The sequence below is a fragment of the Drosophila virilis genome, chromosome 3, assembly GCF_030788295.1.
Source record: "Drosophila virilis strain 15010-1051.87 chromosome 3, Dvir_AGI_RSII-ME, whole genome shotgun sequence".
NCBI lineage: Eukaryota > Metazoa > Arthropoda > Insecta > Diptera > Drosophilidae > Drosophila > Drosophila virilis.
Window position 1 is genome coordinate 20,769,039 of NC_091545.1, and position 20,941 is coordinate 20,789,979.

Consider the following 20,941-nt stretch of genomic DNA (forward strand, 5'->3'; position numbering starts at 1 on the left):
CATATTTAAATGTTTCCTTGGCATATGCCAAGTGCTTGCAGAGATCGTTCAGGTGACTAATTGCCCAGATCAGGGAGTATGACTAATACTCAGTTGCTGTCATTGCATAAAATAGCTACAAAACTGATATTGTATAAATAAAGATGATCTTAACTGCAGCAAAGAGCTGGGCACATAATACTTTTAAATATTTTAAGCTTGCGTTGTTTATGTGGAAAACTTGGGCGCTTTTATTTATAAACACTTTCCGAAATTGTGCCTCATTAATAAATACAAAATGTGGTTAAACATTTACAGAAATAGGGTAATATTTATTTTTACGGCCAGCATTTGTTTGCGCTACAAATCGAGTCTAAAGTTCAAAAGCAATCCCATAAAAAGTTATTAATAAAAACTTTTAAAATTTATTAATTAATTGGCATTCTGGCAAAATCGAAATATTAATTACGAACTTTTGCATATTTATCACATCAATTTCTGATTTAGTGTCAATAATTAATTTATATTTATTGCTCAATAAGATTTTTTGCCCATTAATATTTCATTTGCTTAACAGAAGTTCTTTTATGAGGCATTAAAAATAATATAAATGATTATAGCATCAAATATGCTATTAGTTAGCAAATGTCCTGCTGCCGCATGCGTTACAATTTTGTCAAGTTTGTCATGTTTATTGTCGAGTTGTTATACTCTGATAATGGCGCTTAGTTGTAACTTAGTTGTGGCTGCTTAGATTGCCGCTACAATTGCCATTATATCTATAGTTTATTTCATTGTGCATTTGGCTTAACAATTTTCATGGTCAGTTGCCTCCGGTGCGACATTAACTGCCGCAGATAACAGCAAAAAGGCAGCCAAATCCTTATAATGAAATAAAAAGACATAGCCAAATAAAGCGACGACAGCTCGACAGGACGAACGCTCGACAGGACAAGAGCACAAGCAAAGCCAAAATGAATAGCAGCAACAGCAACAAAAACAACATCGATTTCACTTTAACGAGCTTGTAATGTCCCAAAGACGAGAGTAGTATATAAAAAGCGTTATGTATACGCCATGTGTGCTTGCTCTGGGTGTATTTCACTGTCTCAGCGCGTCTTTGTATGCGTGCTGTGTGTGTGTGTGTGCGTGTGTGTGAATGAAAAGTTTCTGAGCTGCTGTCACAGCCTAATAGGATAATAACGAGCCAAGGCAAGCGAAAGTTGTTGCGCCTGCAACTTCCAAATAAAATATGTAGCCAAACAATAAACGATGATAAGGGGCCAAAGAACGTGTCGTTTACTCAGCCTGATCCTAGCCCCAATGAAGCTCAGCCTTCTCATCCTGGTAGTCATTATGCCAGTTCACTTAGCTCTAGCCGCCGAATCGGTTGGCTGTCCGAAAGGACAACGCCCGCTGGAAAAACTGATAAGCAAACGACTTGCGGCAAAGTGCGCGTATAATGCCCGGCATATACCCTCCTTCCGCAACGCCGCCCCGAAAAAAGAAAATCAAAAGAACACAAGTAAGAATAATGCAATCGGGTCCATCTGACTGCGTAATACTCACTCACAGTTCTTAGATATTTTATGCATGAATCAATATTTTGAAATTATAAATATCGAGTGGGTTGCTTTTACTCCAATCTAAACTTATTCAGTTTTTGAACAGTTAATTAGAGCTTGAAGATCGTATTATAAAGTTAAATGATTTTAATTTTTGAGTATTGTATTTAAATATTTATATCCAACAAAGATATAAAATTAATCAGCAAGAAACTGTATACAAATATTTTTTTCTATTGGGTTTCAAGTGTTGCGAATCAAATTAACGCTGACTCCAACATAAATTTGTCTAACTTTTTCGCTACGTAAAGTCAAAATCTGTTTTGAAGTAAAGAAGCCTCTCAATAATATAGTCGCTCTTAATCTTATTCTTTAATCTTAACACTTTCATTTGTACTCACACAGGTCTATATATTCTTTCTTTGTTCAAATAGGCAGACGCAAAGCCAATATACCCATTATACTTTGTGAAGGAGTATTTAAAGACCCTGAAGTGATGCGATGCGATGCGGCTTTTCAGTTGCCCATATGCGCCGGACAGAGCAGAGCAGAGCAGGTCAGGGCTGGGCAGGGCAGGGAGGGGGAGTTGGAGTTAGAGCCGTAGTCGTAGCCGTATAGGCGTTGCTTGTAGCTGCCAAATGGTAATTTATGGGCGGTGCGCTGCCAAAACTGGTAGGCGGCTTTAAAACTGTTGCTAAATCGTAGTGGAAAGCTGAACGGATGCTGCATACCAATGGCAAATTGAATTTTCCGCCAGTTCGGCCTGATGTCAGGGATAAAGCAATGATACGAACGGGTCTTTAGTGGCAAAATCCCCATTTGTGTACCATCTCAAAGGTGGCCTTAAAGGCTAAACTGCCAACAGGGAATTGACCATGTCACTGAAGGGTGTTTGGCTTAAACGAATGACTTTGCTGCCACAAGTCCAGCTTAAAGTATCACATATGCTTGTCTGCGCTTGTTAAGAAACTAGAAATGTGTTTTATGCGAACTGTGGTTGATGAGCCAAGCTATAAATAAAGCTACAAATATGGTATTTATTTTGGATGCTGCATACTATTCCTCATTTTGCCTAATCGGTTCGATAAACTTGATAAACTCTAATGATGATATTATATAACAACAATATAGACAAGTCCAGGCAATATGCATACAATTCTCTGCTTGGCACACAGCTCTAATTTAGTGTAAGGTTACGAGCTAGTTTCTTTCATTATTTCTATTTAGCATTATGTTCTATTTGTCTACCTTTTGCGCCCAGCCACAACTGCTGTTGGTTAAGAAATTCAACAGATTTCTCACTGATTACTGGTTTTCTCTACGCACACACACACGCACATAGAGAGAGAGAGAGAGAGAACATCATCTCGACAGCTGTACAAACAAGTCATAATTTGACGAGGAAATCGTTGACATCGTTTCGCTTCCTGCTTCCTGTTTCCTGTACATGGTCCCTTTTCCGTCATTTAGCCGTTAGTAGGACCCCGTAAACGTTCATTGTTCAAAAATCCAAAACGAGTTATTTCACTAGCGTAGTCTTTTGCCCCCCTACCCCTTAGCGGCCGCTTGAGTTGAGCACTCACATCTTCATTTCCCTATCCTGTTCATCAGCTGGCAAAATGTCGCTCATTTATTTTGATTACCTTTTCAGAGGCGAACGGGAAAAGCGCCAACAGATTTACTCAGCTATGCGTTTTTCATTTCTTCATTTCATTTCATTACGTTTTATTTTTGCAGCACATTTTTAATATACCCCAGACCATTTGTAGTTTTATCTAGAGCTCCTTCGGACTGCCTCGGGTAGGGGAGGTCGACTCCTTTTCGGCTTGGCTTGGTTCGGTTTCCTCTTGAATTTTAGTTAAGAGCTGAATCATGGCCATCAGCGTTGATGAGCTTTATTCCCCGGTGACACTTTTCGCTTCGTACAAATTTAGTGTGGCAAATTTTACACACTCACAATCTTACACACACACGCACACACACACACACAATGGGCAGTGGGCAATAATAAAGTTGCTAGAACTGAGTTACTTTTGCCAGCCCTCGCCCTTGATCCCGCCTTGGCCCCGCCTTGGTCCTGGCTTGGTCCTGCTGGGGGTTGGCTTCCGTTTCGTCTTGACTTTTGGTTTGCCGTTGTTACCAACGAAATTCCATTATGAATCCCTGCTCATTGTTTTGTGCAATGTCGGTTTGTGGGTTTATCAAGGGCATGCCCTTCCGTTTGTCCGGGGTAGCCTACCCCTAATCGCCCCGCACTGCTCGCCCCTGCCCCATGCTTCGCACTGCCGTGGCATACACAAAATTAATATTACAATTTTTGCGCTGGGCCTGGTAATGGGTTCGGGGCCCGGGGTACTGTCATAAGAGTGAAATTATTTCAGAAAGCATATTTCAAAATGAAATTTTCTTGCGGCTTTCTGCTAAAACAAATGTTTGGCCTGGCCGAGCAATGGGTTCTGCCGGTTGCGGCGGGTGGCGGGTGGCGGGTGGCGGGGCGGGCAGTCGGGCCTGTTTTATAATGAAATAAATTTCATTTGCTCATTGAGTCGACAAGCAGCCTGGCCAACATGTGTGGCCAGGCATGAAGACGTTGTGGAATTTGCATGCATGTTGCCCACCAAAGTAGGACGGACGCATTAGGACGGACTTTAAGTTTGTGGCCTGGCCGTGTGCTCAACGCCACAGTTAAGGTATTAGGTCTCAGCCAAAATGAAATATGACATGGCTGACAAAAGGATGGCTGGCAGCGCGCATCTATTGCCTGCACACACACACACACACACACACACAAACACACGTGTCGTCTCAACCAGGAGCTGGCAGCAGCAGAAACCACCAACAGCAGCAGGAGCAGGAGCAGGAGCAGCTGGCCAGCTGACGAGCAACACCCAATAGCAAATATTTTGCCTTATGTTGCGCACTATCGCTGGCTATAACAAAAACATCTGCCCCCTACGCCCCTACCCCAGTGTGTCCCTGTATACCAGCTGTCCAGCTGGCTGTGCATTAAATGCCACTCTGGCAGCCAGTTCGCTTTAGCTTCACTCATTTCCAGGACGATGACGATGACGATGACTGGCCATGAGGATGAGCACAAGGATGAGGATGAGGATGAGAATGACGATGACGGTGACGTCCAGAGCCAGCCAAGGAATGTTGCGTCCGTTTGTTTGTTCGTTCGTAGAAAGTGGAGCCAAATGCTGTTGCAGCAGGCATTGAAAATTTTCCAGCTTGTGTCTTCGTTGCGTCAGCGTCATAATTACACCCTGTAGCCATAAAATAATCAAAAGTGGGCATATTGTGGGCTCATACATGTTAAACATGCAACGAATTCAAAAGGAAGGAATATTGTTTTCGTTTTATATCAGAGAATAGGTTTCAAGTCTTCCAATTATCTACAGGCGCAATTTGAAAAAAAAAAAAAACGATGAAGCAAGTATTCTTTAAGTAATATGTTTATGGTTTATATTTGGAAAATTCCCTATATTTTCAATTTCTTAATTTCTTCTTGTGCTTAACCTCTCGTCCATACTTTGAGTTATTTTGCATTCGATCATGGGGTATTTGCCAGTCAAGCACACGCCACTCGAGCTCTGCAGCTTGTCTTAAAGATAAACAAGTCGACATTTTGACAACCTAAATACGTGCTGGTAACAGGATGCGGCTAATGTGGCACTGGATATGACTTGAGCTGTTCATCTGGTTGCCGTTTTATGGAAAGTTTCATAAACTTTCCACAAATTATCGAAATCAACTTTCAAGCTTAAAGTTTGGTATATGCCTGCAATTTATATGTAAATTTGATTAAGAAAACACTGCAAGGCAGTTGTTATGCGACTTGGTTTTCCCTGATCCCAAACCAGCCGCAGCTCTCCTTCCAAACGCCACGCCCCTCTTTTCACGCTTGTCGTAAGTAATTGAAAGAAAAAATATGCATTTGACCAGCGTCGTCCTTTCGCTTAACTAATGTAATTTAAAATGGACGAGTGGCAAATTACTTGGCCTTAAAAACGCGCTGGCCCGCATATCCCCAGACTTCCCCCTGCCCGTCATCCACCGCCCGCCACCCAACACCCGCCGCCCTTCACCCGCACACTGAAATGCCGTTGCGTAAATTGCCCGGCGCAAATCCCTTGAAAACAAAAATTGTTAAAATAAATTGTGTGGGCACTCGCAAATTGGTTTGGCTTAATGCTTGGCTTAATTTGTAATTCAAATGTTCTACGCGAATGTTTGTTAAATGCAAACAGCGCGATCTGGCAACGCCAAGGATCGCTAACAAGTGCAGTGTGGTAAAACTCAAGGGAACTGTTTACATTGTTTGAATTGAATAATGCCTATACGTATAAATACCTGAACCTCTCTATGCGTTTCTCATCCATTCAAGCATGTTTTCAATAATTTGTATTTTTATTCCCAGAACGTGTGAGAAAGTTGGATAGAGAGAGAGAGAGAGAGAGAGAGAGAGAGAGAGAGAGAGAGAGAGAGAGAGAGTGTGTAATTGGGGTTTAAACTAGGGGAGCTGTGGAAATAGAGGGTTAATTTATATTATTTAATTTTAAACGACAAAACGAGTGTTCCATAGACACATTAAAAACTAAGGGAAAGGGGCAAATGCTAGCCCGTGGCACGTATAAAATTAATGCTCTCAAAGACCTTCGAAAATGAGCTGCAGGCCGAACGGATGGTAAACAAAAAAGTTACATACGAACGTTAAAATTGGTTTAATAATAAATATTAACATTTGGAGTCGAAGGTGAAAGTCAATTTTATATGCAAAAATTACAAGAATAACTGAAAACTATTTTTCAGACAGAAACTAATTCATTTTGAGTTTTTTTTATATACAGAATTATTTCTATTCAGACAGACGAACTTACATCAATTTAACTGCCAGTCAAATTTAAGAATATATACTTAAGCTCGAAGTTGAGAGCCGTTTTCTATAAATAGCTACATTTCGACTTTGTCTTCATTAAAATTATTTCAGATATCTTATTTCGGACATCAGATACCTTTGCCTGGTAGCTTCATTCAATTAAAAAAATGGTCTATAATTACAGCTTACAAAAAAACAAAGCGCATGTTTTTTCATTTTATATTTCCCAATTAGCAATAATATAGTTCATAAGACCTGAGCCATCGCTGGAGAGCTACTTTCTTTAATCAAGCCACTTAAGTTCTGTAAAAAATAGAACATAATTCTGTAAAATGCCGCCTACACACCCAGCTGCTGGCTATATGCAAAGAAATGTGTTTTCTTTTTTTCTGTTCTTTTCTTTTTTTTTTCACAGGAAAAATGGCCAATAAAACTGTCATCAAAAAGTTGTAAAGCAATGAAAAGAATTGAGAGAGTACGAGAGGAAAAAAAAAATGAAAAAAAAATAAAACAGAAAAATAACAATTGAGAAATTGAGAAGAGCTGGAAGGCAAAAGTTTTCGCCGCCAGCTTTTGTACGAAAATGTATTAATAAATAATCGTAGATTTATGTTGCATATACACAAAAACGATTTACATTTAAGGAAATGCACCCCGTCCCCCTTTGGAATATTGTTGCACATTATTTTGCACTCAATCAATTTGTGCTTAACTTGAGCTCAAAAGTCAGGCGACTATATATATATATATATATAGATGTGTTCTATATATATCAAAGTATTTATTTTTTGGCATTTTCGCCCGGGTCGCTTTTGTTATTGTTGTTAAAAAGTTTGCTCCACTCATAATTCCCGATTGCTCTTTTGTTCAATTCTGTAAAAGGGGGCGGCGATGGGCCGTGCCGCGTTTGATAGGGTGTGTGACTGTGGTTAGGGGGGGGTGAGTGGGATTGGTAAAACCAGCAGCCCGCATTGGCAAGTTGTTTTACGCAACATTTGCTGTGGCCAAGAAGCCCCAAAAGACCAAGAAGCAGCAAAGCCCAATGCCAACTTCAACTGAAAAGATGACTCGAACGTCTGTTTTCTTTACTTCTTTCCGTTTTTTTTTTTTTTTTTCGCTAATTGGAAAAGTTGCAAGTTGTGCGGGCAGCGGTATGTGGGTAGCTCTCCCCCTTCACCGCATTTTATTCGCTAAATGTGCTCATCTGATGTTTCCAAGTTCTGAATATCCTAGTGACTGGCTGTCCATGGCGGCTTTTATGGCATTTGGAATGCTTATTAGCAGCTGACACGGCGTCAAAGTTTATAAAGCATGAGATTTTACACTCGTAATTGCCCATTAGACCACACTTGGTGGGCTAGACGGAAAATATATATACATATATATATATATATATAGATGTATATATTAGTCTGGCTGTGATGGGCTCTGATGCCCCTTAAGCTGCGTCTTCCTGCGCTCTATGCCATTGTAATTACAATAACCGAATGACTTATATTTTGTGGCAAATGCCTGGCATCCGTTGCCCGTTGTCCGTTGCTCGGTGCTCGTCCGTTGCCCATCGCCCGTTGCTGATAATTTTGCCTTCCAGGCGTTCCCTAAGACCAGAAGCCCCCTGCCTAAGACTAAGATCCCATTAGAGCGCCTGCGCGCTCTGAGCGCGTGCACGATTCGAATAGTGGGAAATTTTTGTGTGTGTGTGTGTGTTTCCTTTGGTTTTCCCTGTCAGCAGGACCAACTGGCAAAAGGTGTTCAATTCGGTTAGTCAGTCGACTGCCTCAAATGGCCGCGTGTGGCAGACAAAAGCGCATGAAAAATTCATGAGACAAAAGTGCGTCATTATTATCAACACAACATCATTATCATCATCATCGTCAGCAACATCGTCGCTGTTGTCTGAATCGAACGTTGAGCGGCCAATGAACGGCTTTCGAATACCCAAAACCTAGAGCCCTACTGAGACCTAGTACAACAGAAAAGCACGTCGTTAGGTGCTGCGAGCCAAGGTGTGTGTGTGCTAGTGTGTGTGCGTGTGTGTGTGTGTGTGTGTGTGCGTATATCGAGTATGTGGACAAGTGGCTAACCAAATACTTGACTTTCAGTTTGTGTAGTTTCCATAAAAATAAAAGAGAAATTTGAAAATGCAGACACTCAAAAAGCTGCCATTCAAATTGAATGGCAAATCGAAAAGTGCTTGACAAACGAACGTAGCAGAAATAACAATATATGGGACAAGTGTGTGTGTGTGTGTGAGAGTTTGCGGTCAAAGGCAATACAAATACACAAGTGTTTCGCTCTCAATACACAACATACACAAATAAATATACAACACTATATAGATATATGTGTGTGCTTAGTATATAAACCATGTCACACAAAGAGGATATCTTGATTATTTGGCCATTCGATTCGGTTGTCCTGCCCCCAAACCCTATCTCGAAATCGCGCCTGGCATCGCCTGTTCGTGAAACGAACTCAAGTATCTTTGAATTGTTTAACTACAAATTAGTTTTTGTGCCATATTCCCGCTTACCGTTTCGCTTGAATTGCGACAACTTTTCGCATGGCATACTTTGCGGCGCGCGTAAATTGCTATCATTTTGCAAGTTTCTTTCTGCTCTTTAAGATAAGTTGGTCCACACACACACACACACACACACTGAGAGACTGAGAAATGTTATTGAAGTTTACCTCTTGTTTGTAATAAAATAAAAACATTTTATAACCGCAAAAGTTTTGACTAGCATCAATTCTGAGTTAATTTTGCATAACAAAAAAGTTTATATTTTCGTTTCAGGCTCATAGCTTAAAGTGTGTGTGTGCCCGAGTGTGTGTGTGTGTGTGTGTGTGTCTGTGTGTGTGTGTGTGGGTGTATACGAGTGTGTGTGTGCGTGTGTTCCGCATTCGCCACAACAATGCCACAATATTTCTCATGTGTAAATTAAATGAAATTTCAGTAATTTATTCGCATGGAATTAATTGAATTCAACGAAAATTGCATTCACTGCCTGGACATGATGAATATTTTTTAATGGCATTTTGCGTAATTGATTTCAAACTGCATGTCAAATTTTGACGGCATATTAAATTAACAGATATGCGCTGCAAAATCAGATTATCCAATAAGGAAGCATGGGATATGCGCAGCATGTTTATCAAAATAGTATTATGCTCATCATTTGAAATATGATACAATTTTAAGAATCGGGTCAAAACTAATATCAAATTCCATATAGAAAATGACAAACGGCTGTCTATGGATTTATTTATGAGAGAAATTCTTTTTATTTTTATGTCATCTATTTAATCTGTTAGCTAATCGTTGTATGCAGACTTTAAGCTGGTTACATGATGTTGTTGGGCTTAGAAGGAGATTTCGCGACGTCAGGTTTGCTTTAATCCTTTTTTTATTTAGTTGTCAGAGATTTGCGGACATCAAAAGCTGATGATAATAATAACAAGAACCTGTGCAACCGCCATAATCTGTACACAATATAATAAGAGCTATAAACATGTGATAGACTCTGAGCTTAGGGTTTCCGGCTTACAGACAGACAGATCAAAAACATTTAAATATTTGATTTTTTGCAATATGAATCAACATATAATAAGACATAATTAAGAACTGTATTTAAACAGACAAGCCGAACAAAAACAGAACAAAAAGAGAACAAAGAAGATAATATAGGTTATCTATTAACGTTAGACTTTAATCGGAATGAAATAAAGACAGCAATGGCTGTTTTAATATATTTATGTGCTTTCAACGGATTTACCAACTCAAGACATTCCCAATTCTCTTTAAGTAGTCATATTCAATTACCTTTCTCCCTTTCGCAGTTCTCAGATAAAAGAATCATATGCGATTTAAGGCGAACTCTGTGAACTTGAGACTGTCTCTCACTCTCTTGAATATGCCCAAACTCTTTTCCATTTTTGAACTCTGGCCTGACTGTGTGTTTTTTTAAGCAAACAAATAAATACACAAAATCATGAAACGCCTGCCTAAAAGTATGCTTTATGCAGTTAACTGGAGTATTGTGAGAGATTCTCGGAACCGCTTTAGTCAGGCGTCAGTTTATAATTCGGTTATGGATAAGTAAATATTAATTAAGTTGTGCAACAATTAAATTGCTTGCATATTCAATACACGCATGCACTAAGCTGATATTTAATTTTATTATACACAATTAATTGGTTGAACTGGCAGATAGAAGGGGTTTGCATTCGAAATAGAATGTAGCCCAATTAAATATGCGCCACAAAAGTATGCTATGAAAAACAAAAATAGCAATTGAAACAGAAACAGTTTTCCATGCAGTGTAGGCGTGGCGGGGCGGGGCGGGGCAGGAGGTAGGGTTAGGCCTGGTGCCGTAATGCGGTAAAATTAGGCTGAATGTCATTTTCCGAAATTCATGCGGCAGTTACATAAAAGCCCATTAAAGCCCCTTGGCCACTGGGCGTGGCATAGTTTATGGCATTTTAATCATTTAACAACGCTTTGGTTTGCAGTCAACATGCAAATTGCTGGGCGAGCTACGGAACAAACCAAACAGACCGAACCGAAGCCAGGAACACAATAAAAATTGCCTATAAATGGGCGGAAGGGCAGAACCTAAGGGAGTTGGGCCTGCGCCAGCGACTGTGGGCGTGGGTGTACTCAATGCCAATGGCATGAATATAGTCGTACGCACAAGGACAGCAGCAAAAAGAAGGACAACAACAGCAGTAGGAGTTGGAGGAGGAGTAGGAGCAGCATCAGCATCAGCAACCGGAACGTCAGTCAAACAGAACAACAACAAAGCGAAACTTCCGCATAGGATGCGAGGAAACGGAAGTTATTTTGGTCGTTTAAGCGTACGGATCTATCTCATCTATTTGTGCTGCTATCTGCTGCTGATAATGGCAGCAGCTGGCAGCAACAATGTGGTAAATGGACTCAAATGCTACTGCAATCCCAAGGAATGCGATGTCATACGCGCCCTAGACTGCCCCGGCAAGGGCCTAATGCTCTGGGATCCCTGCCAGTAAGTTACACTCGACTCCACATAAATATCATTCATTTTATGCGATTCGATTCGTATTCGCATACGTATGTGTGTTTGCTCTAATTCTATATTCAATGTACAGATGCTGTCGCATTTGCGCCAAAACTCTCGGCGAATCCTGCGGCGGACCCGGCGGCTTTTCCGGCCAATGCGAGCCGCCCCTTCAGTGTGTCACCAAATTGCCCATTAGCAGCGGCTTGGGCGTGTGCATGGGTAAGCAGCGAGTGCAAATATTAACTCATAAATAAATATGAATAGCTAATTCCAATATGCAAATACGAAACGGGTTTAACATTCCATTTACCAGCTACCATTAAATATACTAAGCGATAATCCATGATTAAGCGCAGAATAGAGAATATAGAAAATTCTATAAGCAAATAAAGTTAATTAAATTGGAAAATTGGAAATTAGGTTAAAACTGAATAAGCTGCGCTTTTGCATATTTCTATTTTAGCCTAAATATACACATCTAATACATGGCCCATAATCAATTGTTGTTGCTTTCCTTCCGCCAGATTTGCAACACCTGACAGCACTGACATTTAATCAGCTTAGCAACTGCACGCAGAACGAGTCCATTGTCTTAGAGCCGGGCTGCGAGATAACCAATAAACGCTGCCAATGCTGGCCCTCAATGCGCACCTGTCTTAGCCAGTTGTCCAGGGACGGCGGCTCGCCAAGCAATTCGCGTTGGCATTTCAAAAATATCGAGGTATATTCGAATATAACATATCTCTTTGTGGTGACAATTAATTAATATTTCTTTGCAGGACTGCCAATTGAATTTGCAAAATCTAATTAAACTCGAATTGGAATTCGATGAAGACTATAAAATCTCACCGAGCAAATTTACATACAAAAAGCTGCGCAGAAAGCGAAAATCGTTGAGAAAACGCCTGTAAGTTAACACACTTTACATATTTTAATTATATTTTTATAAATTCTATTCCGTGCAGCATAATTTTGGAGGATGGCGAAACCTCGCAGGCCATATAAAAGTCCCTCTTTCTCAAAAATACAATTCTTGTACAGATAGTAATGCTTACTTCTATGAAATGTGGCTAATATAAATATGATAATAATAAACAGCATATGCATATACAAATACAAATAAACATATATATATAAATACATATACATATATAAATATACATGCATGCATGGGGTATGGCAAATATAAACTATTGTATGTAATCCCAAAGACATTTGTTACTTTATTGTTTTTAACAAAATATGTGCGCATACATAATGTATATAATATACATTGCGAATTTCTATTCCTAAACTAAAGATAAAAACAAACAAACATACCTAAACAATAAAATTAAAAGCATTTTACGAATGTTGTTGCTTTCAAAAAAAAAAAATGCGATTCTGGCAAAGCATCGAAATTGCAATTGAAATTGAAATATATATATATATATATACTATACATATACATGCATAAATATGGCCAAAAATGGATGTGTTATATTTTTTGGGTGCGCTTTTGTAGTCTCTTATGTACAAGCTTTTAAAATTAATTATTTAAATATAACTTGAAGTGTTACAATAGTTGTTGTTCCTGGTGATCTGTACTAATTTTAAAAAGTTTAGGCTCTAGAACTGAATGTTTATTTGTTCTATAGTACACTCAAAAACAAAAAAAAACAATTTCTCCAATAAATTTTGCTGCTTGTAAAACTTTTTTTAATTTCAAATTTAGCGCCACCTTAAACTATGCTGAAAAGCTGATTGCTATGGGCAACGTTACCCGTTTCACAGTTGCGGTTAAGGGCAAACGAACGTATGCGCTTTACAACACTGCAAAAATTCCTTCTACAATTCGCCGCGCCACAGCCTCAACGTACACAGATTCATTCGCCGCAGCAATAAAAAGCGTTGCACACTTGTAGGCTGCGTGACTTATACCTAATCTTACTTGCGCGTAATTTGAACACCCTGTACATAAGGAAAATGGGTGACTGACTTTAACTCGCGCATTAGCAGACAATTTGTACTCTATAAAGAAATACATATACTATTATTCGGATTCAACAGTTAAGACGATCCAGCCATATCCATCTGACAGACTTTAACTACTTCCCCCCTAGACTTTTAGGAGGGGTTACGACAGGGCATTTGCTAGTCGGACACTCTTGTCCAGCAATTCTGAACATTCTGACAAATGCTAAGCCGTTCAAATCTAGTCAAGAAACCTGCGTCAGTTCTTTATTATGCATAGCGTTTGTTTTTGTAAGACTATATGCATGTCTGTTATTAAAAAAATGTTAAGAAGAAGCACATTTCAATGGATGATTTTGCCGACAACAAGGACATCGGCAACAACATGATCAGCTTTTATTATTTTCAGTCGTAGCTGATATGTCAATGCGGGCAAATTTGGTGGCAGCTCATCAGCAAGCATTGTATAGTTGCGTATTGCATAGAGCTGCTTCTATTATTAAAACTAGGGTATTACAATATATTATCTAATTAAAAAGCAATTTGTACTTACGCCGCGAATTGGACAATTTTTGGGTAAATTGCTGACGCTTTGAATACGTTTAAAGAACTTTCTGTAAATATTGTTGCCGTAAATGGAGCCCAGAAACTTGCAGCCATCGAGTTTATTGTTTGCTATGTTCATCTTGGTATTATCCTTTTTGAGCAGATCCATTTGAAAGCCAATGCTGAACTCATTCTGGGTTTCGTATAGACTGAAAAGCACAGATACGGTGGGAGCATCGCGCTTCCGATGCAGGATACAGGTTAGTTCTTTTCCAATTGTGGGATCAAAAATACTACAGGTAAAGTTGTGCAGCTCAACTTTAAAGGGTCGCTGTGGCAGTAAAGGGAAACTATTAAATATAGTCCCCAATGATATAATATATCTCAAATCCGATGCCCACCTTGGCTTGAGCAAGGCTCCACAGTGTGAGAAATACGAGCGGCCACTGCCAAGCGCGATAATCCATAGTGTTTGGCACAAAGACTCCGTTTAAACAGCTTAACGCAGCCGGTTTTATGGAATGGGAAATCTAAAAAAAGACAACAACTAAATTAAACTCATTCTAATAGAGCAAAATTATAATGAATGTAATGTATATTTAATATCTATATTGATAAGCAACGAAATTAATTGTTTAATGCATCATTAACATTTGTCGTATCGTTAGTTCCGTTTTTTTTTTTTTTTTAACAAAACAAGGGTTAAGTCCAATGTGGGAACGAAATTGTGAGAAAGCTTTTAAGTCCACCCCATCCGCTAGCTACAGAGAATTTCAAAGGAGTTAAATATGGCTACGATCCCGGTTTCAATCAGAAATATTTATTGGATTGGTTGGGTTAAGACTTTAAGGCGCAATTTGTGCATTTAATTTTCAATATATTAAAGGCCAGCATTTCATACAAAAATCGTTTTGCAACACTAAGGGAAATTTCTGCAACATTGCGCGCCACAACCTCAATTTAAACAGGGATATCCTTTGGCCAAGTTCCGAGGCACTGATCATTTTTGTAACACTTCCCATATCTATTGCTCTAGAAGGAACTCAGATACTTGCAGTCATCCAGCCGTATTTATATTATTAATATTGTATTATACGATATATCGCAGTAGCATAAATTGTTGGACTATTTTGAGTTAATTTCCTGAGCCCAATAACAAAGAGTAAAAGTCCAAAGGCTATTAAATCGTAATGAAACTTCTTTGTGATCAAATATGGTCTCTTTTCGAAAAGAATTAGGTGAGCTAATTCTCAGGGAGCATATATAGAATACGAATATCTTCTAGTGTAGTACTATGTGAGACTAGAGTCAACTTTGCAGTTGATGCTGATCTCTAATTTTCATATACTTTATGGGTTTGGCGATGAATTCTCCTATACGTTGCACATTTCATAATACTCTCTGTGTAGAGAGAAATGCACTTTAAAACAAATTGCAATATTTGTATTTGAATCGATACTCTAGACAGGAATAAAGAGCGTATAATTGATCGGACTCCTTTTAATTTAGAACAGCTGCCTCAATGAAGACATCGCCAATTAGCTGATCAAATTTCAATATTTTTAATCGCACGTGGTATGTTAAGGCGGGCATTGCGACAGGAATTTTGTCCAGTGTAATTGTATAGTTGCGTATCTCAAAGATTTTGTTCTATAAGGCAAGTAATTTAATTTGTTATTTTTTGTGATGAGGAAATAACACTACTTACGGCCTGAACCGGGCAATTTTTGGATAAATTGCTCAGTTTCTGCAGCCTGGTGAATATCTTGCCATAAAAGTTGTTTTTAAAAGCGGACCTTAAGTACTGGCAGCCATCGAGTTTGATGTGTGCTACGCTTATTTTGGTGTTATCCCTTTTCAGAATATCGAAATCCACCAGGACACTAAACTGTTTGACTGCCTCGTTAAGCTTGAAGCGCACACTCATGGAAGGATCGTTGCGTTTTCCATTGAAAATGCAGCTGAACTCGTTCGTAATGGCAGGCACAAGGGCCACACAGCTGAAGTTCTTGAGCGCCACAGTAAAAGGACGCTTTGTGATTAAAGCGAAAGTGAAAAATGGAGAATGTTTAACTTAATCGGAAAGTATGTTAATTGCCTACCTTAGCCTGACCAAGTGCCAGTAGAGTCAGCATTAAGAGCTGCCACAGCCGAGCGCGGTTATTCATGGTTTTTCGAAAGAAGTCAGCTTGAAAGCGACTCTCAACGCTTTTTATACAAAAATATAATCTGGATGACAAATAAGTTGGAGCTTAATGAACTTTTAATGTGTATATTAAAATAGTATACTAGATATATGTATTGGGTTAATTTGTTGCACGTTTCAAATTGAGTCTCAATTTTTTGTATTTGTATTTCTAACAAAAATCAATTACGTTTAGCTATATGCAATAATAAATATAGTTCACCGATCGAGCTCGAATCTGGAAATCCACAAATCGAAGCTTAAACGAAACCAAGCAACAATTTGTATGCATCTGCTTTGCCTACTTTTAGGCAGTTTGTGCTTAACAATTCGAAACAATTGATTTAGTTTTGATTCTAACTTGTAATCAAGTTCTTAACATAAATTTTAGACCTCTGTAGATCAAAACATAGATGAATATAATGCAGTATGACTCGATTTTCGGGCAAACAGACAAGGCTTGTGGCAGTCAAGTGGGGTCAGTTATTCAAAAGATCAAAGATTTGGCGCTTAAGTGTTTTTTGGAGTGGCACGCCGTGGAGTAGAATTGAAACAGAGTTTCGTTTATTGAGTTGTTATACTTTGGATTTTGTTGCTGTGCTTGGAGTGCGTTACAAATGATGTTGCGCACCTTTGTGGAGCAGACAAAAGCAATTAGACGCCGTCTTTTGACAAGCTGAATGAAATAGTTGCTGCTCGAGATCGAGTTGAAGGATTGAGGATTGAGGAATGCCAAGAAGCAGACGTTTATCAACTGGCCACAGCTCGGGCAGCTCCATGTCGATGTCGATGTCGATGTCGATGTCTAACTGCCAATGAGTCGTCAAGAGGGCGGGGAGGGGCTACTGTGGCAAGCGCCGCACAATGTAGCAACTCGAGTGGAGATGGCCATACAAAAAAGGTGTTAAAAAATTCTACTTTTTATGCTCTCAATATGATTTGATGGACATTTACGATATGAGGCAAAAGTGTTTTTATGCCAGTTGGCTTTGTTTTGTTATTTTTTTTTTCTTTATTTGATTTTATATTATTTTACTCTTTCCCTGTGCCCGCCCCACGCCTATTGTTTCAGTTGTTTGACAAGCGATGCGTACAAATCAAAGCAGGCAACAAAACTGCTGGACCCGGCGCTGCTCGGCCGGCTCTGGACTTGGTATCGCCACGAATCTCTTAAAGCTCGGCTTGTTTGATTAATAGCCGCACAATTGATATGTTAAGTGGTAAATTACGCCATTGGCACGCAAATGTGTCGGCCCGATAGACTCGACAAACGGCCAAATTGCTGTTCGTTTAAGGCGCCGCTAAGGTGCCAGCCTACCGGGCCGATCTTGATCTTATCTGGCAACCAAAAGGCGGAGCTACGTATGCACAAAGTGATTTAATTTTGAATGGAGAAAGTTAAACAGCCGCTGCCACAATTATTCAATTACCCAAAGATCTAGTGGGCAGACTCAAATAACTCTATTTCATTTGACTACAATTCCGAATGGAAAACTCCACATGCCATCGAGTGGAGCTGAGCTGCTGCCTAAATTAATAGCCATTAGTCCAATTTTAACACGCTTTTTGGCCAGCAACAATAACCGTCCATTTGGAACTTTATGGTCTCATTTATATAATTTAATAAAACTCAGAAAGGCAAAAGAAATACATTAAAGAAGTGAAAAAATGCACAGAAATCGATTTGAACCTTTTTGCATATTCCAAATACAATAGAGAATGTCATTAAAATTTTGCCACGCCGTAAAAAAAATCGATTAAAACACACAAAATGAAAAAAAAAGAACACACACAAACGTTGAAGTGTTATAAAAATCATTTAAATGTCGCAATCGCCATAGCGTTTTATGGCCTAGTCTCGTATGGCTGGGAGACTCGGATCTACCGAGGCTCAGCCACCGTCGAATGCTCAACTAAAATGATTTAATTTCGAAACGTGTCGTGCACATTTTATGATCAATTTCTATATAAATACATATACGCTATACATATACATATATATGGGTTGCCTATCATTGTCGCTGTATATTTCTAATCGATTTATTTATATATTTTCAGACACGATATGGAAGGCGCATGCTCTTAGCTTTTAGCTTTAAATATTCTAGATTCACTTCAAAATCTGATTTATTTTGATTTGTTGAATAAACCAAAAAATTGGCCAAAAACCAAACAAAAAAAAAACACACACATTACATAAACTCAAAGAACTTCTGCAAGTTTTGTCTATTTATGCGTTTTTAATAACTTTATCTTTGTGAAAGATCAAGAGAGTTGCCCTTATTTCGTATTTATTTAATGAAATTCTCAGCAGAACCCATAAATAAAGTGTGGCAAATTCTCTAAGCAACTTGTTGAAGTGTCATAAATAAAGCGTGAGCCAGCCATTGGGCTCTGGGCCAAAGCACCAGAGCAAAAGCAGCATAAAGCGCTTCAAGTGGTTGTCATTTAATAAACTACACACATCTGCAGCTGTGCATGTGTGTGTGTGTGTGCTGTGTGTGTTGTGTGTCTTGTGTGTGCCTGCCGATTGCTGTTATATGATTTCATATATCATCAACATACGCTGGAGACGACCAACTCAGAGGAAGCTCTGGGCTCTCGCTGCTCGCCCAACATAGGGCTGCCAGGCCGTTGTCTGTCTGACTCTTATCCCAATGCGCTCCGCCCCTGCCCCTTGGCACACCCTGGCCGACCAACTGCTTTCCCCCCTGGCTAGCCATTAAACAACTTGTTGAGCATTGCGCAGGCGTGCGGCATTTAGTTCAGGCTGTCCGCGTGCGCCTCTTGTTGTATTTTTTGATAACATTTTATTGTCCGCTTTATAAATTATTGGCGTTTGCCTCGTTCCCAGTTGTCGGTTGCCCAGAGGGAGGGCACGGCGGGTCTGGACTGGGCTTGGACTGGACCAAAAAGTATCCTTTTACGTGCACATTTTTTGGTATGCAGCGTGTGTCCAAATTTGTGCAGCGCAAATAAATACTAAAGCATATACTTAGACCCCCGTTCAGTTCAGTTCAGTTCAGTTCCGTTGGATTCGGTTCGGTTAGGGTTCTTGACGGCTTCGCACGGCTCTGTATTGTTAGGCTGTGCGCGTGTTTTGGCCTTTTAGGGCTTGTCGCCCAACATAAAATTGAGTGTTGTTCTCGTTATTGTTGTTATTGTTGTTGTTGTTGTTGCTGTTGCTGTTGGTAGTGTGAAAGTTGCTTTAAATATCGAGTAGCTGGTAGCTGAAGGAGTTGGCGGTTGCGAGGAGCTGCCAACAAATCAAACCATTTATGTCCGATCCTCGATCACAGCTCAAAAGACGCACATTCATCATCGTCAAGTGGCAGCAACAATTCAGCCCCGCACTTAGCCCCGCAAATGCAGTGCTCCAGTGCTCCCTGCACCTGTCTACCGAACTTCGGAGCTGTCCTTCAATTATATAGCACACCCGCTGTGCTCTACTGGAGCTGGGCTGAGCTGAGCACTGCTGAATTCTAACTGGAGCCCAGCTCATACACTGCTAGAACTTTACTTCTCCAGAGATAGACAGAGAGAGAGAGGGAGAGAGAGTGAGCAGAGCAGCGCTTAAATGTGGATTCTGTCTGGTATTTCAATTATGCCTTAAAACTCGGTATCTTATACGAGACTCACGGCGCATGATCAATCGAAATGATATAATTATATCCCAATGCCGCTGGGCTCTGTGTAAATTGATATCAACAAATTACGCGAAAAAATTTCAAAAATATTAACGAATGTGAATGATATAATGATGCGATGACGATTGTGAAAGACACTGAGCCAAAAATATAATATTAATAATAACAGAGATATAAGAAATAAACATTATAGAAAATAACGAAAAAATGCGTAAATTTGTTAAAAATTTGTCGTAAAAGTTACTATTGGTGAATATTTAAAATGTTTAAATATGAAAATAATTCTTAACAACAAAATTCTTTTCCCAGACTCCCAATTCCCTTCACAATATCGAAACAATCGAATTTACAACAGATTGAGATTCAAATTTGTCTCTAGTTAAAAGTGAATTCTTAATGTTAACTAAAAGATTATTAACTATCTCGTTAATTCTTTTGTATATTAAAGTTGTATTCTTAATATTTCAAAAAAATAAATTTACCTTGTTTTATAGCTTGTTAGATAAGAATTCTTTCAGTGTATTGGCTCCCCTAATTATGCCCAATTTAAAAAGGGTTAATTAAGGCACAAAACGCACGTGAAGTGAGCGAGTGCTTGGTTAGGATGCCTACGAGCTAAAATGATGGGCATTTTATAAATAAAACAAAATCATAAATGATGCGCCTGCCAGACGCAAGGACAGCCCTCAGATCTGACGGTTCCAAGTCACAGTTCGTTGGGCTTGGCGGGAGATTCGGGTGCTATAATAATTACAGCTGGAACGTTGGGGCCTTAGGGCAATGGGTAGACATTTCGCGCCGGAATTCGGAGCATTGTGTCATATTTAATACAGAAATTTTAATTAAACATAATTTGTAAGGACTGCACGTTTTTGCCAAACCAGAGCCCTTCACCTGCCCCGCCCAATAAGCCAGTCTGGGGAGCATGTCTGCGAGTATTCCCCAGTTGTTTTCCTCTGATTGCTCGTTGGCGATAGCTTTGGCTTATGCTTGAATAGAGTAATTTATAGCACATTATGGCCAAGGCCCACATTGAATGACAGCAACCTGTGTCTAGCATTCTCAAGGAATGCCTTTGATCATATCGCAGGTCCATCGATTGAGCGATAACAACTGCAACCCGACATGCAAGTCCCATGAAACAG

The 20,941-nt window shown here is 39.5% G+C and overlaps 3 protein-coding genes across 4 annotated transcripts in view; 1 reads left to right on the forward strand and 2 right to left on the reverse strand.

Annotated features, from left to right (window-relative positions):
• Nucleotides 1-8,202: 8,202 nt before the first annotated feature.
• On the forward strand, nucleotides 8,203-13,145 carry cmpy (crimpy). Of its 2 annotated transcripts, none has more exons than XM_002048057.4 (6): nucleotides 8,203-8,429; nucleotides 10,936-11,450; nucleotides 11,554-11,684; nucleotides 11,990-12,186; nucleotides 12,245-12,372; nucleotides 12,431-13,145. In XM_002048057.4, exons 2-6 carry the CDS (start codon nucleotides 11,020-11,022, stop codon nucleotides 12,468-12,470), a joined length of 927 nt encoding a protein of 308 aa, XP_002048093.2. In that variant the 5' UTR covers nucleotides 8,203-8,429; nucleotides 10,936-11,019; the 3' UTR covers nucleotides 12,471-13,145. The 2 variants fall into 2 exon arrangements, with proteins under 2 accessions (XP_002048093.2, XP_015031449.1); XM_015175963.3 differs by having other exon boundaries at nucleotides 8,203-8,254.
• Nucleotides 13,146-13,584: 439 nt separating this feature from the next.
• The window catches only part of LOC6624448 (uncharacterized), a 169,918-nt gene continuing 162,561 nt past the window's right edge, over nucleotides 13,585-20,941 (reverse strand). The window contains exons 5-7 of the mRNA XM_032434522.2: nucleotides 14,366-14,494; nucleotides 13,972-14,295; nucleotides 13,585-13,908 (exon numbers count right to left, since the gene is read on the reverse strand). Of these exons, the coding sequence (XP_032290413.1) occupies nucleotides 13,762-13,908; nucleotides 13,972-14,295; nucleotides 14,366-14,431 (537 nt within the window). The 5' untranslated portion in view covers nucleotides 14,432-14,494 and the 3' untranslated portion in view covers nucleotides 13,585-13,761. The remainder of the gene's footprint in view (nucleotides 13,909-13,971; nucleotides 14,296-14,365; nucleotides 14,495-20,941) is intronic.
• On the reverse strand, nucleotides 15,465-16,132 carry LOC138911029 (uncharacterized). The gene is made up of 3 exons (XM_070207894.1): nucleotides 16,067-16,132; nucleotides 15,673-15,996; nucleotides 15,465-15,614 (listed from the first exon to the last, which is right to left on the reverse strand). The coding sequence occupies exons 1-3, from the start codon at nucleotides 16,130-16,132 to the stop codon at nucleotides 15,465-15,467; spliced, it is 540 nt and encodes a 179-aa protein (XP_070063995.1).

Coding starts and splice junctions, on each gene's coding strand:
- LOC138911029 (XM_070207894.1), bottom strand. CDS start 16,132: ATGAATAACCGCGCTCGGCTGTGGCAGCTCTTAATGCTGACTCTACTG. Junction 15,997..16,066: donor TGGCACTTGGTCAGGCTAAG/GTAGGCAATTAA, acceptor TTAATCACAAAG/CGTCCTTTTACTGTGGCGCT. Junction 15,615..15,672: donor AAAATTGCCCGGTTCAGGCC/GTAAGTAGTGTT, acceptor CTTGCCTTATAG/AACAAAATCTTTGAGATACG.
- cmpy (XM_002048057.4), top strand. CDS start 11,020: ATGGGCGGAAGGGCAGAACCTAAGGGAGTTGGGCCTGCGCCAGCGACT. Junction 11,451..11,553: donor ATGCTCTGGGATCCCTGCCA/GTAAGTTACACT, acceptor TTCAATGTACAG/ATGCTGTCGCATTTGCGCCA. Junction 12,187..12,244: donor GGCATTTCAAAAATATCGAG/GTATATTCGAAT, acceptor ATTTCTTTGCAG/GACTGCCAATTGAATTTGCA.